Consider the following 21,830-nt stretch of genomic DNA (forward strand, 5'->3'; position numbering starts at 1 on the left):
CCCTGAACAGGCAGTTAACCCACTGTTCCTAGGCTGTAATTGAAAATAAGAATTTGTTCTTAACTGACTTGCCTAGTTAAATAAAGGTAAAATAAATTTAAAAAAATAGGCTCACAGCAAAAGTATGACCTTTTTCAAATACATTTTCTTGTCTACTTGTTTTAGACAATTAAAAACTATATTTAAGAAAAGTTCAACATGTCTAAAAATGTAATTTCAACATTACCTGCTCCTGGGTGTTCTCACTATTTAGAAAAACAGAATATTGTAGGGCTTCCCCACTGGTACATTAAGCTTGCTAAGAACAGCAACGCAAACAAACGGACTATACTGCTACAAGTAGTGCATGGAGTTAGAGTATACTAATTTTATACTAAAATTGTTAAATGTCTTACCTGTGATTAAATGTTTTCCACACACATTCACTACATGACCAAAAGTATGTGGACACCTGCCCATTGAACATCTCATTCCAAAATCATGGGCATTTAATATGGAGTTGGTCCCCCTTTGCTGCTATAACAGCCTCCACTCTTCTGGGAATGCTGTCCACAAGATGTTGGAACATTGCTGTGGGGACTTGCTTCCATTCAGCCACAAGAGCATTAGTGAGGTTGGGCAATTAGGCTTGGCTCGCATTTGATGTTCTAATTTATCCCAAAGGTGTTCAATGGGGTTGAGGTCAGGGCTCTGTGCAAGCCAGGCAAGTTCTTCCACACCAATCTCGACAAACCATTTCCGTATGGACTTCGCTTTGTGCACAGGTGCATTGTCATGCTGAAACAGGAAAGGGTCTTCCCCAAACGGTTGCCACAAAGTTGTAAGCATAGAATTGTCTAGAATTTCATTGTATGCTGTAGCATTAAGATTTCCCTTCACTGGAACTAAGAGGCCTAGCCCGAACCATGGAAAACAGCCCCAGACCAATATTCCTCATCCACCAAACTTTACAGTTGGCACAAGCATTGTCCTGGGGTAGGTAGCTTTCTCCTGGCTTCTGCCAAACCCAGATTCGTCTGTCGGACTGCCAGATGTTGACGTGTGATTCATCACTCCAGAGAACTCATTTCCACTGCTCCAGAGTCCAATGGCGGTTAGCTTTATATCACTCCAGCCAGCGCTTGGCATTGTGCATGGTGATTTCAGGCTTGTGTGTGGCTACACGGTCATGGAAACCCATTTCATGAATCTCCCGACAAACAGTTATTGTGCTGACGTTGCTTTCAGAGGCAGTTTAGAACTCCACAGTGAGTGTTGCAAACTGAGGACAGACCATTTTTAAACTCTACGTGCTTCAGCACTTGGCCATCCCGTTCTGTGAATTTGTGTGGCCAACCACTTCGCGACTGAGCCGTTGTTGCTACCAGACATTTCCACTTCACAATAACAGCACTTACAGTTGACTGGGGCAGCTCTAGCGGAGCAGAAATTTGACATATGACGTGTTGGAAAAGTGGCATCCTATGACAGTGCCACATTGAAAGTCACTGAGCTCTTCAGTAAGGCAATTATATTGCCAGTGTTTGTCTATAGAGATTGCATGGCTGTGTGCTCGATTTTATACACCTGTCAGCAACTGGTGTGGCTGAAATAGCCAAATCGACTAATTTGAAGGGGTGTCCACATACTTTTGTACATACAGTACCAGTCAAAGTTTAGGACACAGCTACCCATTCAAGGGTTTTTCTACATTGTAGAATAATAGTGAAGACATAAACTATAAAATAACACATATGGAATAATGTAGTAACCCAAAAACTGTTAAACATATCAAAATAAAATACAGTTCAAAGGTTTGGGGTCACTTAGAAATGTCCTTGTTTTTGAAATAGAGGCCAATTATTTTGTCCATTAAATATACACGGTAGTGAATATATTACATTATTCAAAGTAACCACCCTTTGCCATGACAGCTTTGCACACTCTTGGCATTCTCTCAAACAGCTTGACCTGGAATGCTTTTCCAACAGTCTTGAAGGAGTTCCCACATATGCTGAGCCCATGTTGGCTGCTTTTCCTTCACTCTGCAGTCCAACTCATCCCAAACCAAACCATCTCAATTGGGTTGAGGTCAGGTGATTGTGGAGGCTAGGTCATCTGATGCAGCACTCCATCACTCTCCTTCTTGGTCAAATAGCTCTTACACAGCCTGGAGGTGTGTTGGGTCATTATCTTGTTGAAAAACAAAATGATAATCCCATTAAGCGCAAACCAGATGAGATGGTGTATTGCTGCAGAATGCTGTGGTAGCCATACTGGTTAAGTGTGTATTGAATTCTAAATAAATCACTGACAGTGTCACCAGTAAACCACTCTCACACCTCCTCCTCCATGCTTCACGGTGGGAACCACACATGCGGAGATCATCAATTCACCTAGTGTCTCACAAAGACACGACGGTTGGAACCAAAAAGTTCAAAGGACAGATTTCTACCGGTCTAGTGTTTCTTGGCCCAAACAAGTATTTTCTTTTTATTGGTGTCATTTGGGCTGCAATCTGAGGCACAGTTAACTCTAATGAACTTACCCACTGCAGCAGAGGTAACTCTGGGTTTTTCTTTCCATTGGCGGTCCTCATGAGAGCCAGTTTCATCATAACATGTGATGGTTTTTGTGACTGCGCTTGAATAAACGTTCAAAGTTCTTGAAATGTTCCTCCTTGACTGACCTTCATGTCTTAAAGTAATGATGGACTGTCATTTCTCTTTGCTTATTTGAGCTGCTCTTGCCATAATATGGACTTGGTCTTCAACCAAATAGGGCTGTCTTCTGAATACCATCCCTACCTTGTCACAACAACTGATTGGCTCAAATGCATTAAGAAGGAAATAAATTCCCCAAATTCCCCTTGTCTACTATATAGTTTTTATATCTTCACTATTATTCTAAAATGTAGAAAATATATATTTTTTTCCATGAATGTGTAGGTGTGTCCAAACTTTTGACTGGAACTGTATAGTGTAGCTTTGTGTCGTCTACTTGGACACCGGGTCCCCACATTTCCCACTCTCCCAAGCTGAATAGCCTGAAGCCACAGGGTTCTTTTCGCAGGCTCTATTTACCTACGTGGGACCGTAGGTCAGGATTTTTGTCATGAAAAAGTTGCTTATTTTACAATGGGGATCAATAGGAGAGAACGTTTTTGTTTTCCCCAATTTCTGGATGTGGTCGAGGGGGTTTCCTTCTTATGACATGAATACTGACTTGGAGTATCTTCAAATATGAACATTCTATCATTAATGAGCTCTAGGAGAACAGAGGATTTGATCCTGATTCGATAACCCTCACAGCTATCCTTCAATCACAACGATTATGCAAATATTGGAACACTCACTTTTTTCTCCCCTCTTAACTCGTTGGTTTTCGATTGCTGAACAACGATTTTTTTGTTAGTCGAGATGAAACCAATCTGTGGAAAGTTGATAGTTCACAACTAAATTCTCAAACTAAATACATACCCCAATTCCAACCACGAAACTTCGTAGCTTTGATTTTAAGCTTCCAAATACAACTTGCCTACTTAATAGCTAAATGTTTGTTTTTTACTTTGTTAAAATTGTAATTCTATTTTCAAGGCTCCACACAAAATATGAATGCTACTTTCCACAACCAATGAGCAACTCCGCCGTGAATCCAGCAGCATGTTGTAAGGTCCTGGGTGTCGTGAGGGTGAAATCAGGCGCAGAGTTAAATAAAGTGCTTCTTTAATGCGGTGAACTACGGTCAACCCACTTACGGGTGCTCAAACCAAATGCGCCAGACACAGGGAAACGAAAACAGTCTAGCACTAAATACACGAACATGTACATCTAATGCAAACACCAGGGTTACAATAATCAATCCCGCACAAAGAACCAGGCGGGCCGGCTGACTAATAAAGCCTCACTAATTATAACCAACTCAAAACAGGTGTACTCAATAAACACATAAGGAGGGGCAGAAAATAATCAGTGGCAGCTAGTGGGCCGGCGCCGAGCCCCAACCGAACGGGAAGGGGAGCCACCTTCGGTCAGAGTCGTGACACATGTTGAAAATTGAGATTGCCTAAAGGCCAGTCTCTTTGACAAGGAGGGGATTTTTGGCTAAATACCCACTTCAAATGCAATGTTTTATGCAAGTGAGTAAGTAAGTTGAAAGTCTGTTCAATGCCTATTGCCTACAATGCAATGCACAGTTAATGTCACGAATCCCGCTTCCTGAGTCTGTTTGCCTGTGTTTCTGTCCTGGAGTGTGTTTCCGGTGTCCTGGAACGCACCCTGTCTGGTTGCTGGGCGAATTAGCTTGTTGGGAGATCGATGTTCACCCGCACCTGTATCCCATCAGTAATCTGCACACCTGTCCTGATCATCACCTCTCCCCTTCAAAAGCTCTGACCTGACGTCCATTCCCTGCCGGATCGTTAGCCACGAACATTACTCACCCGGATCATTTACCCCATTCCCGCCTGATCGTTGGAGGATTCCGCTACCCCATTGGATACACCTATTTACTCCCATCAACTCACCACCGCTGCCCGCTACGCCACCTGGATATATATATATATAGTTTCGTAACTGCAATTTCACCGTATAATTGAGACTTAATGAAAAACGGCTTTGACCAAGCTTCTTCAGCGCACACCAGACTGCTGGTGGCACCAGCTGTTCAAATGGGTCTAGCTTGGACTCCTTGTCAAAGATATTGTCAACTGCTCGATCAAGAAGCATCTAATACCTAGCATCTATCAGCTGCCAGTCTTCACTAAGGCTAAGGACTTGGAGCAGAGCTGAACATCTATTTAGTGCTTACAGCTATTTGCTTTTTGTTTGTTTGTGGTTTCTTTACCTTGAGAACCTGCCTAGCACTGATACAACCCTATAGAATAATGTTGTTTGTACTTTATAAATCAGTTTAGTAGCATTCAGTGAGAGTGAATTCCCGACATATGCAATACAACTATCCAGAGAAAGTTAACTGCATTGTACTATTACAGAGTTTGGAATTACTCAGCTTCTTTCCCTTAAAATGTTTCCCAGATATACCTGACAAGGGCATTTGGCAATATGCCAATGATGTTCTCCTGCTATGGCATCTAAATATCATTACCAGTGATTTAATTTCACAAATTGCCCCCATTTATTTTGACCAATAAGGCTGTGATCGTCGGTTTAATCCAAGACCTCTATTTGCATGTACATCTGAAACGCAGTATGTTGACCTGCAGTAAATGAACGTCTGCTGATTTACACCGGAATTAGCGAAAGGCGTGTGATGTGGCTGTTTTCATCCATATTTCCTCTCAAGAGACATTTCTAAGTATTGTATATGATCAAATGTGTATCCGTCATGTGTTTCACAGACATCCAGGAGATCTATGAGGTGACGCTATTGAACACCCAAAAGAGCTGCGAGCAGAAGCTGGAAGAGATCAACCACATGGCTGACAAGTGGGAGCAAACAGGCACGGGCTTCCCCACCACGGTGCTACAACATTCCTGCCCAACAGAGGTGAGCCTGATGGGCATAGAAACATAATGAATCCTGCCAGTCCACCCAATAAGGAATATCTGTATATGTATCTGTATCTGTATCTGTATCATAGTTTAAGCAGTAGCGGTGTGTGGGTAAATTCACTTGAGAAGCCAAGCCAGGGAGTAAAAAAGCCACATTACAACTTATGTGTTGTGATGTTGGCTCTATAACCTGTTAGTTCATATGCCACTGGGATATACTGTATAGGCCCAAGGCCGAGACTAGAAGAACACAACAGTAACACAGTGGCATAATGTTTGTTTCATCATAAAACCCGGAGAGCAACATCTGCCCAGTGAAGTCCACAAAGAATATTGCATGTAACAAACAGTTACATGACCTAGATCAGTGGTTCCCAAACATTTTATAGTACCCCTTCAAAACATTCAACCTCCAGCTGCGTACCCCCTCTAGCAACAGGGTCAGTGCACTCTCAAATGATGATTTGTTGCCATCACTGAAGCCTGCCACACACACACTTTACGATACATTTATTAAACATAAAAATGAGTGTGAGTTTGTCACAACCCGGCTCGTGGGAAGTGACAAAGAGCTCTAATAGGACCAGGGCACAAATAATAACATAATAATAATCAATACTTTTGCTCTTTATTTAACAATCTTACATATAAAACCTTATTTGTTTATCAAAAATTGTGAATAACTCGTCTAATCAACGTAAGCTTAATATGATGTGGTTGTCCATGGTACTGATTTCTGTGTGTAAGTAAAAAAAGCCATTGCCATCCTCATCTCTTTCATGTTGCTGAAACAGTCTATGTCTCTGTCATACAGTACACGCTTTTAGTTTTAGTTGTGCTAGGCTACCTGGCTAAAATGCTCGCTAGCCTAACTTTCATGGGCAACGATGAGCCAGCTAGTTTAACATTAGCCTACTCAGTGGCGATTTTAGCATGTAAATGTTGGTGGGGCAAAAAAAAAGTGTGATGCATGCCAGCAAAGCCACTACACAATACAATACATTAATTGCACTATCACGGTGACAAATGGTGCCCTGTTAGGGCCTACATAAAGCTGTCCCAACATCGTACCACTGCCATACCTGGCTATCAGCAGAGCCTTGTCTGGCAGAGAAACTGTTTATTCATCCTCATTTACTGACTTTAATTTACTGACATAGCTGATATGGCTGACTTGCTTTAACAAATGTGGTTTCTACTGATAATTGAGATGTACAAACTCTGGAATAAGGGGATGACAAGCAGATAAGAGGCAATCCATAATTTCGATGAAGACATTAATGAGCAAGATAGGACGGACGTCGTCAATATAATATAAATATACCAAATTATTAGGGCTACTAACATCTTCCTACCCAACATACACTTATGTATACTGTAGCTGAGAATGTAATACTATCTCCCTGGCATATTACATAATTTATACAGCAGCACACAATACATTTTTTGGACTCACCTTGTTGTGCTGTGCTCACTTGAACAGGAAGGTGTTGCGGCAGTCCTTTTATGGGCAAATTTTGCCATCAAAGTCTGGCATTCTCTAGATTTATGGTGCTTTCAAAACAACTGGGAACTTCGAAAAAAAAACAAGGTTGAATCATGATGACGTCATTGATCTTTAGGTCGTAGCTACAGAAAGAGGCCGGATTTACAATTCCGAGTTGGATGACCTTTCAAAACTTATTTTCTCATTTGGAACTCGTTTATTCCCGACTTCTCAATTGTCTTGAACTCACTCTAGTCAAGTTTCACAGTTCCGAGTTAACAGTTGTTTTGAGCGCGGCACAATTCATGCTTCATTGACAGCAAGGCCAATGTTGAATGTTTATAATTTTAAACTTGGAAAAGAGCCCCTTAATCCCAGATTTGGGACACACAGCCACTCCACTAAATAGCATGTTAGTGATTGCTTTGCAATACTTGCAGAGTTAACCACTGTCACTGATTCCTTCCAAACCACTCATTGTTGAATTTGCGATTTATAACTTGTTGTGTAATGTTAATGTCCAATGGCCGATGAGCACCGATACGTTTTATCTAATTTCTATTCCCATAAGTGACAGAACACTGAGCCAATCACGGCACAACGCTCCATATTTTCTGCTGGCTGATTTCAGGACATTTTAGCCAAAAACCTGTTGCCTCTGCCAGGAGGCTGATACTTGACCGCAAGTGGATCTTCCAGCGAGACAATAACCCCAAGCACACCTAAAAATCCACAAAGAAATGGTTAATTGACCATAAAATCCAAATTTAGTCTCCGGACTTGAACCCTATTAAAAACATGTGGTTTGAATTGAAGAGGGCAGTCCATAATGGCAGACTAGGATATCAAGGATCTGTAAAGATTATGTATGGAGGAATGGTCTAAATTCCCTCCCAATCTGTTCTCCAATGTGCATAAAACTTTTTAGGAAAAGGCTCAGTGCCAATAACAGGGGTGGCAATCATTTTGACGTGGAAAAAAGTATTACTTGTTAAACAATCTTTATTTCAGCTATTTTATTAGTAGAAAATAATATAAGTTTCCCATTTTTTTAGTATAAAATATAGCTTAGTATTTGTATTTTATACAGTCTTTTTTGTTCATATTTATCAAGGGTGCCAATAATTGTAGGTCTTGACTGTATATACTTTGTTATCTTGCCAGCCATTGATGAATGCTTGATTTTATTTTATTTGACTTTTTAAATATATCTTTTTAAATATGTTAAATATGTTAAATGTTTCACTGGGCAACAGATACCTCTACCAAAATTGCAGAGGATTTTATACACGAAACAATATTTGGTAGGCAAGGGCTGCAGAGTAAACACCAGTGACATGGGCACTCTTGTGCCATACATTCAATCATACAAAATGTCGACATATTTACATACAGTGGTTAAATTGGGATGTGGGAGGTCCCAAGTTCCGGGGCGGGAGAGATATACTAGCCTAAATATATACAGACAAAAGTGTATATCACAGTATACAATATGTCGCAGAGGGATATTGACTGCTGTATTTTCAGTTCTGGTGACTTTTTAAAAGGACATCCTACTCCAAACTGAATGAAAATAAAATAATGCTGACATCAAAAATATAATTTTCCGGTCCAGAAATGAGTCCAATATAACGTATTAGTCCATATTATCAGGCAGGTGTGCTATTTAGCAACAGTTATTATCACCTGTAGCTCAACTGAGTAGGGTCTATATATAAATAGGCTGAGTATTGCCCATTTACACCATTGGAGTAATCATTAGCTATGTCACACACTCTGTCTAAACATTAGGCTACATATTGATTGATGACTTCAACGTCTCCCCCAAAAAACGTTCCACTTGCACTTAGCCAACCAATGATCATGTACTGTGAATATAATGTTGGCCGACCTGTTACACTTGACCCTTGTTACATTTAGCCCCGGTTTTCCCTATGCATTTAACACCATTGGCGCCTGCTAATGTGCATAATCCAACCCGCTGCTAAAAACTCAGGTTCTAAAATGTTGCATTTGACTCATTTCTTGGATTTGAGAAATAAGTGTAGCTTTGTAACACTAAAATGCTCAGTGATCTTTTAAGTGGCCATCGAAAACTGCTTTCAAGGGTGCGTTTTCCCGCGACTGCATTAAGAATGTTGTAGGCTACAACGGCTGGGCATTCCTATTTCTCTCCCTGTGCGCCACTCCCAATTTGAATGCACCCTCGAGGAATATTATTGTCTTGCATAGAATGTGACAGGCTGAACAATTGAACAGGTCAACTATTCTACTATGGCAGTGGTCACCAACCTTTTCTGAGCCTAAATCACTTTCTGAGTCAAAATGCAAGCCACTCGGATTTTATTTTTTTTAAACTTAAAAAACAAAAGCCTTGGCAACATGAACCTATTAAAAACACATATTTGTGCAGTAGGCTATAGGCCCAATACATTATCACTGAATATTGGATATGCTTGAATTTCCCTACCAATCTCAGACTATTCAAAAGTGTATATTTCAAAACTTGAGGTACATGATCACACTTGTAATATATCATAATTTGTTGTATTACATGTTAGGCACAGCTGAGTGAGCATAAATTTAAATCATTTGCTTTCTTTATTTTACTAGACTGATGGTGCCTGCATCTGATGGCCAGTCTCAGTGGAGGAAGGGCATCAGAGGGTCTGCATCTCGCAGTCGGACCGTCCCTCAGCTCTCTCCCCTCTTCTAAGACACCGTCTTCGAGCTGTTGGTGAAACTCGAGTCACATTTCTGCCTCATGCACAAATTCATGTTGTTACTGGGGCTGTTGCGGTGACCATATTATGGTCATGAGTCATGAAGGCAGTCAATTTCTACATGACTCTTTAGTCACGGTAATTCTGCTTCTCGAAGCCAACTGCCTGGTACTCAGCAGTATTGTTCCACGAATCACTCTGACATCAATGCAAATGTATTCGAAAATCTAATGAAACACTTCACGAAAATCCATGAGCTCATGTTGCGCAACATTTCTATAGGCTATGCGATTGCGGGAGAAAACGGAGTGATGGCTGCTAATAAAAAGAGGAGGATCCCATCAGCTTTCGAAAGGGAAAGGGGGTTACCTAGTCAGTTGTACAACTGAATGCATTCAACTGAAATTGTGTCTTCTGCATTTTCCCAACCCCTCTGAATCAGAGAGATGCGGGGGGCTGCCATAATCGACATCCACGTCTTCGGCGCCCGGGGAACAAGGCTGACTATTTATTTCTCAACTTTCCTAATATTTTAGCACATTGCTTATATTTACAACAGGAGTGTAGCCTACCTGGCTGGTATGAAAATAAACCACGGTGAAAAACGTTGTCCATTCATTATTTATCTGCTTAGATTAGTTCTATTTTGTCCCGCTGCCCCTGTTTTGATGCAGGTGCATGATAATGGTCCATTCGAAATCAAAACAAATGTCACAACTATATGTAAAGACAAGATTAAATCAGGAATAGTCTGATGGGTGACACTATTAGCCTATCACTTGTAAGTTAGATATTATCACTTGTGAATGATGCCCAGCATAAGAAACAATGCCTTTTTGTGTGTGACTTGTTTGAATCATAGTCGCACACCTCAGCTAGCCTAGCCCATAGGCCTATATGTTTTGTAAGGTTTGTATCACAACTAAAGTGGCCAAATAACTTCTTAAAATGAAGCCCATTAATCCACTTTACAAGAGGTATAGAGCCTAACTGGCATATATAAGCAGCTCGTGAGTTTCAAGTTTGGGAATATAATTGTCCCATATGAATGCACCTTTATAATAAAAGCATTACATGCATAATTGCATTTGCAGTCACTTTTGATAATGGTGTTTTCCCGCTAATGGAACGTTTGCGCTTATAGCCTACTGACTTGTGCGTATTGCTGCGCTTATAATGTAAAGAAAAAGTCTAATAGTTTATCAACGTGAAATTCGAGGCATTATCAAGTGCTTGTCAAATTGTGAATGAGCGACTATTGGAGTGTGTACAGCCTGCGCAAAAAACAGCAGAGCTCATGCCTTTCAAGCATTATCGTTAGTCTCATCATGCAGCCTTACAATGTATTAAAAATCAAAACATATAGCCCAACGTTTGTAGAACAAATATAGTTACATTAATAATTCTAAATGAAGCATATATGAGGACCTATTTCTTTGTTAACCACCAGAATAGCCGCATGTGTGAAAATATTTATATTTTATTCAGCGTTGTTCAATTGTATTCTTCATACTGTAAAATAATATAAAATAGTACCATGGAATTTTAAGGATATCTTGTCTGCTAAATGAACTAGTGTAGCCCACAGCCATTTGGCATAGCCACATCAGGACAACTCAGAGTATCAGAGTAAGCTATTATTTTCTTCTGAAATGGACTACATTTTCTTCATATCATGCTTCTTTAGACATGTCTAAAATAAATAATGGATTTATTACTAAGGTGTAGGCTATATTACATGGATTTATTAGATACTTTTTAAAAAATGGCTTGTATAGGCTATGTGTGGAAGCCAGGAGATGCTGAATGTGTTTGTTAATTAAAGGTCAATTACCATAAGACCGACACTTATTTGCTTGACAATCACCAGCTGACTACATTTCGTGACCGCCACAGCCCTAGTTGTTACTCCCAGGGTTGGGGAGTAACGGATTACATGTAATATACATGTATATTTTAGATTTGATTACATGTAATCCATTACATGTAAGCGATTGCAAAAACCAGTAACTGTAATCCATTACGTTACCAGCAAAAAATATTGTAATCAGATACTTTTGGAAAACTACTTTGAGGATTACTTTTAAATTTTGAAAGGATGTTTGCAAAAAAAATCAGACACTTTTTTTGTTTTCTCAATGACATTCAAATCAGCATTGAAAAAAGGCAGATGTTTAAGTTTGTTCCACCTGAGTGAGTCTGACCACAAGTCAGAGACCACTATGATGACACACCAAATGTGTTTGATGGATCACAGGAAAAGAGCAGGAATAGGCTTTTGAAGGCTACAGTCCAAACTACAGTCCAAGCTATGTCTTCCAATGGTGCGACTGCTGTCGGCATCCAAAGATGATCCAACTTGAATAAACAACTTGGAGGTAAGGATGACAGCAGTGGTGTAGCCTACGGCGATACGGATATCACTTATCAGCATAGCACATTGATGTGAATCACACTGCTGCTCTCTCATTTAGCTATTTGCGTCTTACGAATTGTTGTTGTTGTGGATGGCTGTTCAAAAATCTGAATGTGTATTTGAACCCAATAATGGATGAATTCAGGAAGTTTAAGCTACCTACAAATCATTGTTTTTGAAACCAGTGGACAGCCAGTGAAAAATGCGTTCTTGCAACAGCTGCACAGTGCGGATCCCAGCCTATTGAATAAAAGTGGGGCTTTTATTGCTCAATCTAATTCATGCTGATTTAAAAAATATAAATCCATAGGCTTAATGGACACATGCTCAAACTCACACACTTTTGATAGACTTAAAGGGGCAATCTGTAGTTGCTACTTCTATTTTGTACTTGTAAATTATAAATACAGTACCAGTCAAAAGTTTGGACACATCTGCTCATTTCTACATTATGGAATAATAGTGAATACATTAAAACTATGAAATAACACACATGGAATCATGTAGTAACTAAAAAAGTGTTAAAGAAATCAAAATATATTTTAGATTTGAGATTCTTCAAAGTAGCCACCTTTTGCCTTGATGACAGCTTTGCACACTCTTGGCATTCTCTTAACCAGCCTCACGAGGTAGTCACCTGGAATACATTTCAATTAACAGGTGTGCCTTGTTAAAAGTTAATTGGTGGAATTTATTTCCTTCTTAATGCGTTTGAGCCAATCAGTTGTGTTGTGACAAAACGATAAAAAAACAGTTAAGTCTCCAAACTTAGAACATTTAATTACATCATGATATATTCTAATTAATTTCAAGGCAATAACAAACAAATGGTAAATTAATATACTACAAAGTCATTGTTGAAAGGTAGGGATATCCCGGTAGGGATATCCCGGCAGGGATATCCTGTGGCGGGCTGGGCGCAGTGCGCGCCAATCAAGGTTGCCAGGTGCACAGGTGTTTCTTCCGACACATTGGTGCGGCTGGCTTCCGGGTTGGATGCGCGCTGTGTTAAGAAGCAGTGCGGCTTGGTTGGGTTGTGTATCGGAGGATGCGTGACTTTCATCCTTCGTCTCTCCCGAGCCCGTACGGGAGTTGTAGCGATGAGACAAGATAGTAGCTACTAAAAACAATTGAATGCCACATCTTGAGTTGTTCTATTATTAAATAGAAAGATACTGATCTAATTAGTAGTTTATTTTATTTTTAAACTTCCAAAAAAAGGATGCTGTCCCACCTTTGGATGTCACCACTGAAGCACACACTGTACAATGTGTGTCTTAAGCCACACCCCTACAAACATCACCAGGGCTGCGTTGTGTACGTTTTTACATTATGGAACGTTCAATTAGTAACAATGGTGGCGGAGAGGAAGGCTGATGTTTTATGTGTCCCCAATTGATTGTGTTTTTTTGTTTGTTTATTTGTGTTTAACTTATTTTTTAAAACTTATTTTGTACATAATGTTGCTGCTACCGTCTCTTATGACCGAAAATAACTTCTGGACATCAGGACTGTGATTACTCACCACGGACTGGCAGAATCCTTTTTTTCCTTTAACGAGTCTGACAGACCCGACACGAATGATATACTGCTTTCTCGGGAACAGACCCAGATCCCCATGATTTGCTTGAAGAGGAGGCGGAGAAAAAGGGCCCAGAGGGTGGGCTGCCTTCTGAGAATTCGTAGGTGATCGAATAAACTCCCACTTCCTTCCATTCTGCTAGCAAACGTGCTATGTTTGGAGAATAAAATAACATTTGATTTGATTTGAATGAAATAGATGACCTACGCGGAAGATTAAACTACCAATGGGACATTCAAAACTGTAATATCTTATGCTTCACGGAGTCGTGGCTGAATGACGACACTATCAACATACAGCTGGCTGGTTATATGTTCTACCGGCAGGATAGAACAGCAGCGTCTGGTAAGACAGGGGGTGGCAGACTATGTATTTTTGTAAATAACAGCTGGTGCACAATATCTAAGGAAGTCTCGAGCTATTTCTCGCCTGAGGTAGAGTATCTCATGATAAGATGAAGACCACACTATCTACCTAGAGTTTTCATCTGTATTTTTCGAATCTGTTTACATACCTCCACAGTCAGAGGCTGGCACTAAGACAGCATTGAATGAGCTCTATTACACCTAGTAGCCTGGGACTTTAATGCAGGGAAGCTTAAATCCGTCTTACCGCATTTCTATTAGCATGTTAAATGTGCAACCAGAGGGGGAAAAAAACACCTATACTCCACATACAGAGATGTGTACAAAGCTCTCCCTCGCCCCCCATTTGGCAAATATGACCATAATTCTATCCTCCTGATTCCTGCTTACAAGCAACAACAAAAAAAATGAAAGCAGGAAGCACCAGTGACTAGATCAATAAAAAAAGTGGTCAGATGAAGCAGATGCTAAGCTACAGGACTGTTTTGCTAGCACAGACTAGAAAATGAAGAGTATACCACATAAGTCATTAGCTTAATCAATAAGTGCATCAATGACGTAGTCCCCACAGTGACAGTACGTACATACCCCAACCAGAAGCCATGGATTACAGGCAACATTCGCATTGAGCTAAAGGCCAAAGCTGCTGCTTTCAAGGAGTGGGACTCTAACCTGGAAGCTTATAAGAAATCCCACTATGCCCCCCGACAAACCATCAAACAGGCAAAGCGTCAATACGGGACTAAGGACGAATCGTACTACACCGGCTCTGAAGCTCATCAGATATGTGGCAGGGCTTGCTAACCATTACAGAATACAAAGCAGCCCGAGAGCTGTCCAGTGACACAGTGACACAGACCTACCAGACGAGAGCTTCAAGTTCCTTGGAGTCCACATCACCAACAAACTAACATGGTCCAAGCACACCAAGACAGTCTTGAAGAGGGCACAACAAAACCTATTCCCCCTCAGGAGACTGAAAAGATTTGGCATGGGTCCTCACATCCCCAAAAGGTTCTACAGCTGGACCATCGAGAGCATCCTGACTTGTTGCGTCACTGCCTGGTATGGCAACTGCTCGGCCTCTGACCACAAGGCACTACAGAGGGTAGTGCGAATGGCCCAGTACATCACTGGTGCCAAGCTTCCTGCCATCCAGGACCTCTATACCAGGGGGTGTCAGAGGAAGGCCCTAAAAGTTATCAAAGACTCCAGCCACCCTAGTCATAAACTATTCACTCTGCTACCGCACGGCAAGCGGTACCGGAGCACCAAGTCTAGGTCCAAGAGGCTTCTAAACAGCTTCTACCCCCAAGCCATACGACTCCTGAACATCTAATCAAATGGCATTACAGAGTATTTGCCCCCCTCCCCCTCTTTTACACCGCTGCTACTCTCTGTTATCATCTGTGCATAGTCACTTTAATAACTCTACTTACATGTACATATTACCTCAACTAACCGGTGCCACAACACATTGACTCTGTACCGGTACCCCCCTGAATATAGTCTCGCTATTGTTACTTTACTGCTGCTCTTTATTTACTTGTTACTTTTATTTCTTATTCTTACCCATATTTGTTTGAACTGCATTGTTGGTTAGGGGCTCGTAAGTAATAATTTCACTGTAAGGTCTACTACACCTGTTGTATTTGGCGCATGTGACTAATACAATTGTATTTGATTGATTTGAATTAAACGGAAATGGTGCTGTACTTGAACAACCATTTGAAAAAACTGGGAGTCGTTGGGGAATGCTGTCAGCATGGCCACTGCCCTTTTTTAAATACGTCATTCATTGCTTAATGCCACATCTCGCCGCACCCACTAAACGGATGCAAATGCACCTCACCTCACGTCTGTTCAAGAATGTACAACGTTTTGGGGAAATGTGTCGTTCGGTACAAACCGTTCCGCAACATAGCAAATGTTCAAAATAGAGTTCTGTGGCCACCCACACCATTGGTGGGTTTGGCGTCAAAATGAGAATGCCTACCTCTCTCTTGCAACATTAGTGGCCTTTCTCTCTCAAAGGCCAATTAGCTAGTGCTACACAGTCCAGCACTCTGTTGCCGACACCGCTCTGTTGCTCTCCTGTTATTTCCTTGTTTGGAAAAGCTTCAGAAAAGAATAGCATGAAAGCCTGTCTTTGTCAGCAGAGTCATTTTGTGTGATGGGGCCAGGCCTGTGACATTATAATTAAAATCAATGAATGGAGAGAACTGAAGGGGTGAGTGTTATAAATGCTTGCCATTTGATGAAAGCAAGAGTTTCCACAATGAGTCAGACTTCTTTTAATAAGTCCTCGAATTGGAGCTGGAGGTAGATCATTTCTAGATAATTGTATCTTTTTTACCTGAATACTCTTGAGTACTGAGGCATACCCTGCAGTCCTGAATGAACACTCATTTGAGAAAGGCAATCTTTTGGAATAATTGTGCCGCTGCTACTTCAATACTGTAAAGGCAAGTTTAAGCCATGCAGGGGATCTTGCCTGTGATAGGATCTTTAAGAATTGACAAATTAGGAAGCGATTGTCACTCCTGTACAACAGTGTTCTTAATTTAGAAGAAAGATGCCAGATTGGTGCACATTCAAATAAATCTGATCTAACAAAGTGGATATTTGCCAAATCCGGGGTTGACATCCATACAAGCATAGAGATAGTCACCTGGAATGCATTTCAATTAACAGGTGTGACTTGTTAATTTGTGGAACTGCTTTCTTTCTTAATGCGTTTGAGCCAATCAGTTGTGTTGTGACAGAAGATAGTCCATATTATGGCAAGAACAGCTCAAATAAGCAAAGAGAAACGACAGTCCATTATTACTTTAAGACATGATGGTCAGTCAATCTGGTAAATGTCAAGAACTTTGGAAGTTTCTTCAAGTGCATTTGCAAAAACCATCAAGCGTTATGATGAAACTGGCTCTCACCAGCGCCACCTTTTGCTGCGATTACAGCTGTAAGTCGCTTGGGGTATGTCTCTATCAGTTTTGCACATCGAGAGACTGAAATTTTTTCCTATTCCTCCTTGCAAAACAGCTCGAGCTCAGTGAGGTTGGAAGGAGAGCATTTGTGAACAGCAGTTTTCAGTTCTTTCCACAGATTCTCGATTGGAATCAGGTCTGGACTTTGACTTGGCCATTCTAACACCTGGATATGTTTATTTTTGAACCATTCCATTGTAGATTTTGCTTTGTTTTGGATCATTGTCTTGTTGGAAGACAAATCTCCCTCCCAGTCTCAGGTCTTTTGCAGACTCCATCAGGTTTTCTTCCAGAATGGTCCTGTATTTGGCTCCATCCATCTTCCCATCAATTCTAACCATCTTCCCTGTCCCTGCTGAAGAAAACCATAATGCTGCCACCACCATGTTTGACAGTGGGGATGGTGTGTTCTGGGTGATGAGCTGTGTTGCTTTTACGCCAAACATAACGTTTTGCATTGTTTCCAAAAAATTCAATTTTGGTTTCATCTGACCAGAGCACCTTCTTCCACATGTTTGGTGTGTCTCCCAGGTGGCTTGTGGCAAACTTTAAATGACACTTTTTATGGATATCTTTAAGAAATGGCTTTCTTCTTGCCACTCTTCCATAAAGGCCAGATTTGTGCCATATACGACTGATTGTTGTCCTATGGACAGAGTGTCCCACCTCAGCTGTAGATCTCTGCAGTTCATCCAGAGTGATCATGGGCCTCTTGGCTGCATCTCTGATCAGTCTTCTCCTTGTATGAGCTGAAAGTTTAGAGGGACGGCCAGATTTGCAGTGGTCTGATACTCCTTCCATTTCAATATTATTGCTTGCACAGTGCTCCTTGGGATGTTTAAAGCTTGGGAAATATTTTTGTATGCAAATCCGTCTTTAAACTTCTTCACAACAGTATCTCGGACCTGCCTGGTGTGTTCCTTGTTCTTCATGATGCTCTCTGCGCTTTTAACGGACCTCTGAGACTATCACAGTGCAGGTGCATTTATACGGAGACTTGATTACACACAGGTGGATTGTATTTATCATCATTAGTCATTTAGGTCAACATTGGATCATTCAGAGATCCTCACTGAACTTCTGGAGAGAGTTTGCTGCACTGAAAGTAAAGGGGCTGAATAATTTTGCACGCCCAATTTTTCAGTTTTTGATTTGTTAAAAAAGTTTGAAATATCCAATAAATGTCGTTCCACTTCATGATTTTGTCCCGCTTGTTGTTGATTCTTCACAAAAAAATACAGTTTTATATCTTTATGTTTGAAGCCTGAAATGTGGCAAAAGGTCGCAGAGTTCAAGGGGGCCGAATACTTTCGCAAGGCACTGTATATCAGACTGTAAGACTTACTTGTTTAATGTTCTAATTACGTTGGTAACTAGTTTATAATAGGAATAAGGCACCTCAGGGATTTATGGTATATGGCCAATATGCCACGGCTAAGGGCTGTATCCAGGCACTCCTCGTTGCATCGTGCTTAAGAGCCCGCAGCTGTATTTTTTTGGCCTTATTTCACACCCCATCGGGCCTTATTGCTTAATTCTACAACAGGATCCCTACGTAGAAAGTGACACAAAGCAGGTTGTGGCCTCTACAAGCTTTCTGTCCACTGGCCAACACTGTCTTTTCGGCATTGAGTTGGTTTACCTAACGCTCTGGGGTGAAGTTTCTCCCGGGTCCAGATCTAGAATCAGCTTTCCCTCCCCCAATCCTAACCTTAACCAAGGGAAAATTGCTAAAATGATCTCAGATCAGCATCTAGGGGAAGCTTCACCCTACACCTTATACCTGACACCCTAGTTAGATTTGAAGAAAGAGCCTGAAAGGTCTGTCTACATTATGTCCCATGTCTTCACTCCGTCTTCTCATTTGGGTCAGAAATCTCACAACAATAATGTGATGTCCGTGTTGTTATTTTGTTCCGTGTTCCGAAACACATGGCAAGTATATTAAGCCATGCTAAATAAATTGAAGGCTTATCAAAATTCATGGTAAAGTGTTTTTGATGCAATCTGGTACAGTGTTTTTGATCCCACTATTTGTTATTTTGCCACACAAGATGCAGTCTTTAAAAAAATATTTTGCTTGAATTCATTTGAAGTGAGCACAGTTTCCTTGGAAACATTTTAATTGCAAGAATGAGAGCATAGATGGTGAGTGAACAGAGTGAGACTGATTGGAGTGGGGATTTAGGGTTGATATAAGACTTAGTGCCTTGCGGAAGTATTCACCCCCCTTGGCGTTTTTTCTATTTTGTTGCATTACAACCTATCATTTTTATTTGGTTTCATGTAATGGACATACACAAAATAGTCCAAATTGGTGAAGTGAAATGAAAAAAATGACTTGTTTCAAAAAATTCCAAAACATTCAAAATGTAAAAGTGGTGCGTGCATATGTAGTCACCCCCTTTACTATGAAGCCCCTAAATAAGATCTGGTGCAACCAATTACCTTCAGAAGTCACACAATTAGTTTAATAAAGTCCACATGTGTGCAATCTAAATGTCACATGATCTCAGTATATCTACACCTGTTCTGAAAGGCCCCAGAGTCTGCCACACCACTAAGCAAGGTGCACCACCAAGCAAGCGTCACTGTGAAGACCGAGGAGCTTTCCAAACAGGTCAAGGACAAAGTTGTGAAGAAGTACCGATCAGGGTTGGGCAATAAAAAAATATCTGAAACTTTGAACATCCCACAGAGCACCATTAAATCTATTATAAGAAATTGTTAAGAATATGGCACCACAACAAACCTGCCAAGAGAGGGCCGCTCACCAAAACCCACGGACCAGGCAAGGAGGGCATTAATCAGAGAGGCAACAAAGAAACCAAAGATAACCCTGAAAGAGCTGCAAAGCTCCACAGTGGAGATTGGAGTATCTGTCCATAGGACCACTTTAAGCCGTACACTCCACAGAGCTGGGCTTTACAGAAGAGTGGCCAGAAAAAAAGTAAGCAAACATGTTTGGTGTTCACCAAAAGGCATGTGGGAGACTCCCCAAACATATGGAAGATGGTACTCTGGTCAGATGAGACTGAAATTGAGCTTTTTGGCCATCAGGGAAAACGCTATGTCTGGCACAAACCCAACACCTCTCATCACCCCGAGAACACTATCCCCACAGTGATGCTGCCACCACCATGCTGTGGGAATGTTTTTCATAGGCAGGGACTGGGAAACTGGTCAGAATTGAAAGAATGATGGATGGTGCTAAATACAGGGAAATTCTTGAGGGAAACCTGTTTCAGTCTTCCAGAGATTTGAGACTGGGATGGAGGTTCACCTTCCAGCAGGACAATAACCTTAAGCATACTGCTAAAGCAACACTTTAGTGGTTTAAGGGGAAACATTTAAATGTCTTGGAATGGCCTAGTGAAAGCCCAGACCTCAATCCAATTGAGAATCTGTGGTATGACTTAAAGATTGCTGTACACCAGCGGAACCCATCCAACTTGATGGAGCTGGAGCAATTTTGCTTTGAAGAATGGGCAAAAATCCCATGTGCCAAGCGTATAGAGACATACCCCAAGAGACTTGCAGCTGTAATTGCTGCAAAATGTGGCTCTACAAGGTATTGACTTTGGGGGGTGAATAGTTATGCACGCTCAAGTTTTCTGGGTTTTTTTGTGTCTTATTTCTTGTTTGTTTCCCAATAAAAATGATTTAGCATCTTCAATGTGGTAGGCATGCTTTGTAAATCAAATGTTACTAAACCCCCAAAATCCATTTTAATTCCAGTGTGTAAGGCAACAAAGTAGGAAAAATGAATACTTTTGCAAGCCACTGTATCTCTGTGTCCACTATGCAAGCGCTGTGTGTGTGTGTCCACTATGCAAGCGCTGTGTGTGTGTGCATATGCGTGCATCTGTGTTTGTGTGCCAGGTTTAAGCATTTATTTGTCTTTTGTCTTGGACATGTACACAAGAATACATGGGGTACTTATTAAAGAATCACCTTGGCCAAAAGTCAAACAAATAGTGAGATACTGTTCAGCTTCAAGGTTTAATGGCCGAATGTCTGTATTGTGGAGATGGTATTTTATACCCTGATATAGTATTATGACAATTGTTTTGGCACTCACGGGTCAAAAACAGTGTACCTTCAGGAAATAGTTTTTTTTCTGTCGTCCCAATGAAGCCTATTCTATTAACATAATACAATGATACTTAATGTGTGTGTGTGTCCTCAGATGAGGGAGCGGAGCAGCTCGGAGCCCAGTAGGAAGGTGCATACCGAGATCAGTGTAAAAGTCTCTGAAGTGAGTACCATGTGGAAGCCCCACTCTACCTACTGTAGTCTGTGTGTGTGTGTGTATTTAGAGCATCACATTGTCCATCTCATCTGCACCACAGATGCACCTCACTAGAATGACTTAAGTGTACTCAAGTCAATCCGCCTGCTTAGAAGCGTAATTCTGTGGTAATTTGATGCTTAAGATGATTTAAGTGCCAGAACTTGACGATTGTTTGAGAAGGTATACCTCGATGCTGGAGGATGGAACTACCAGTAAAATAAGTCACAGAAGATACTGGGCCATATACAGTATGCTCTATTTAGTTATGTGGTACTACGCTACTGGCCTCTTTTTGTTAAAGTGAAGATGTTCCTCGTTGTGTGATGGCTGGTGCATGCAAGCTTGTGCAGTTGTTTTGGTATGAGCTGGCGATGCAAGAGTGATCCAGAATCTAATCACCCATCTCTCAGGTCAACAGCAAGGGTCAAACACACACGTGTAAAAAAATTAAATGGCCGGTCAACAGCAATGTTTTGGAGACC

At 41.0% G+C, this 21,830-nt stretch overlaps 1 protein-coding gene across 17 annotated transcripts in view; it reads left to right on the forward strand.

Annotated features, from left to right (window-relative positions):
• Positions 1-21,830, forward strand: part of dlg2 (discs, large homolog 2 (Drosophila)) — a 349,871-nt gene that overhangs the window by 67,397 nt on the left and 260,644 nt on the right. For all 17 annotated transcript variants that reach the window (XM_052457666.1, XM_052457670.1, XM_052457664.1 and 14 more), the window contains 2 exons: positions 5,339-5,487; positions 21,244-21,312. In XM_052457666.1, coding sequence (XP_052313626.1) covers positions 5,339-5,487; positions 21,244-21,312 — 218 coding nt within the window. The remainder of the gene's footprint in view (positions 1-5,338; positions 5,488-21,243; positions 21,313-21,830) is intronic.

Source organism: Oncorhynchus keta, chromosome 12, assembly GCF_023373465.1.
Source record: "Oncorhynchus keta strain PuntledgeMale-10-30-2019 chromosome 12, Oket_V2, whole genome shotgun sequence".
Lineage (NCBI taxonomy): Eukaryota > Metazoa > Chordata > Actinopteri > Salmoniformes > Salmonidae > Oncorhynchus > Oncorhynchus keta.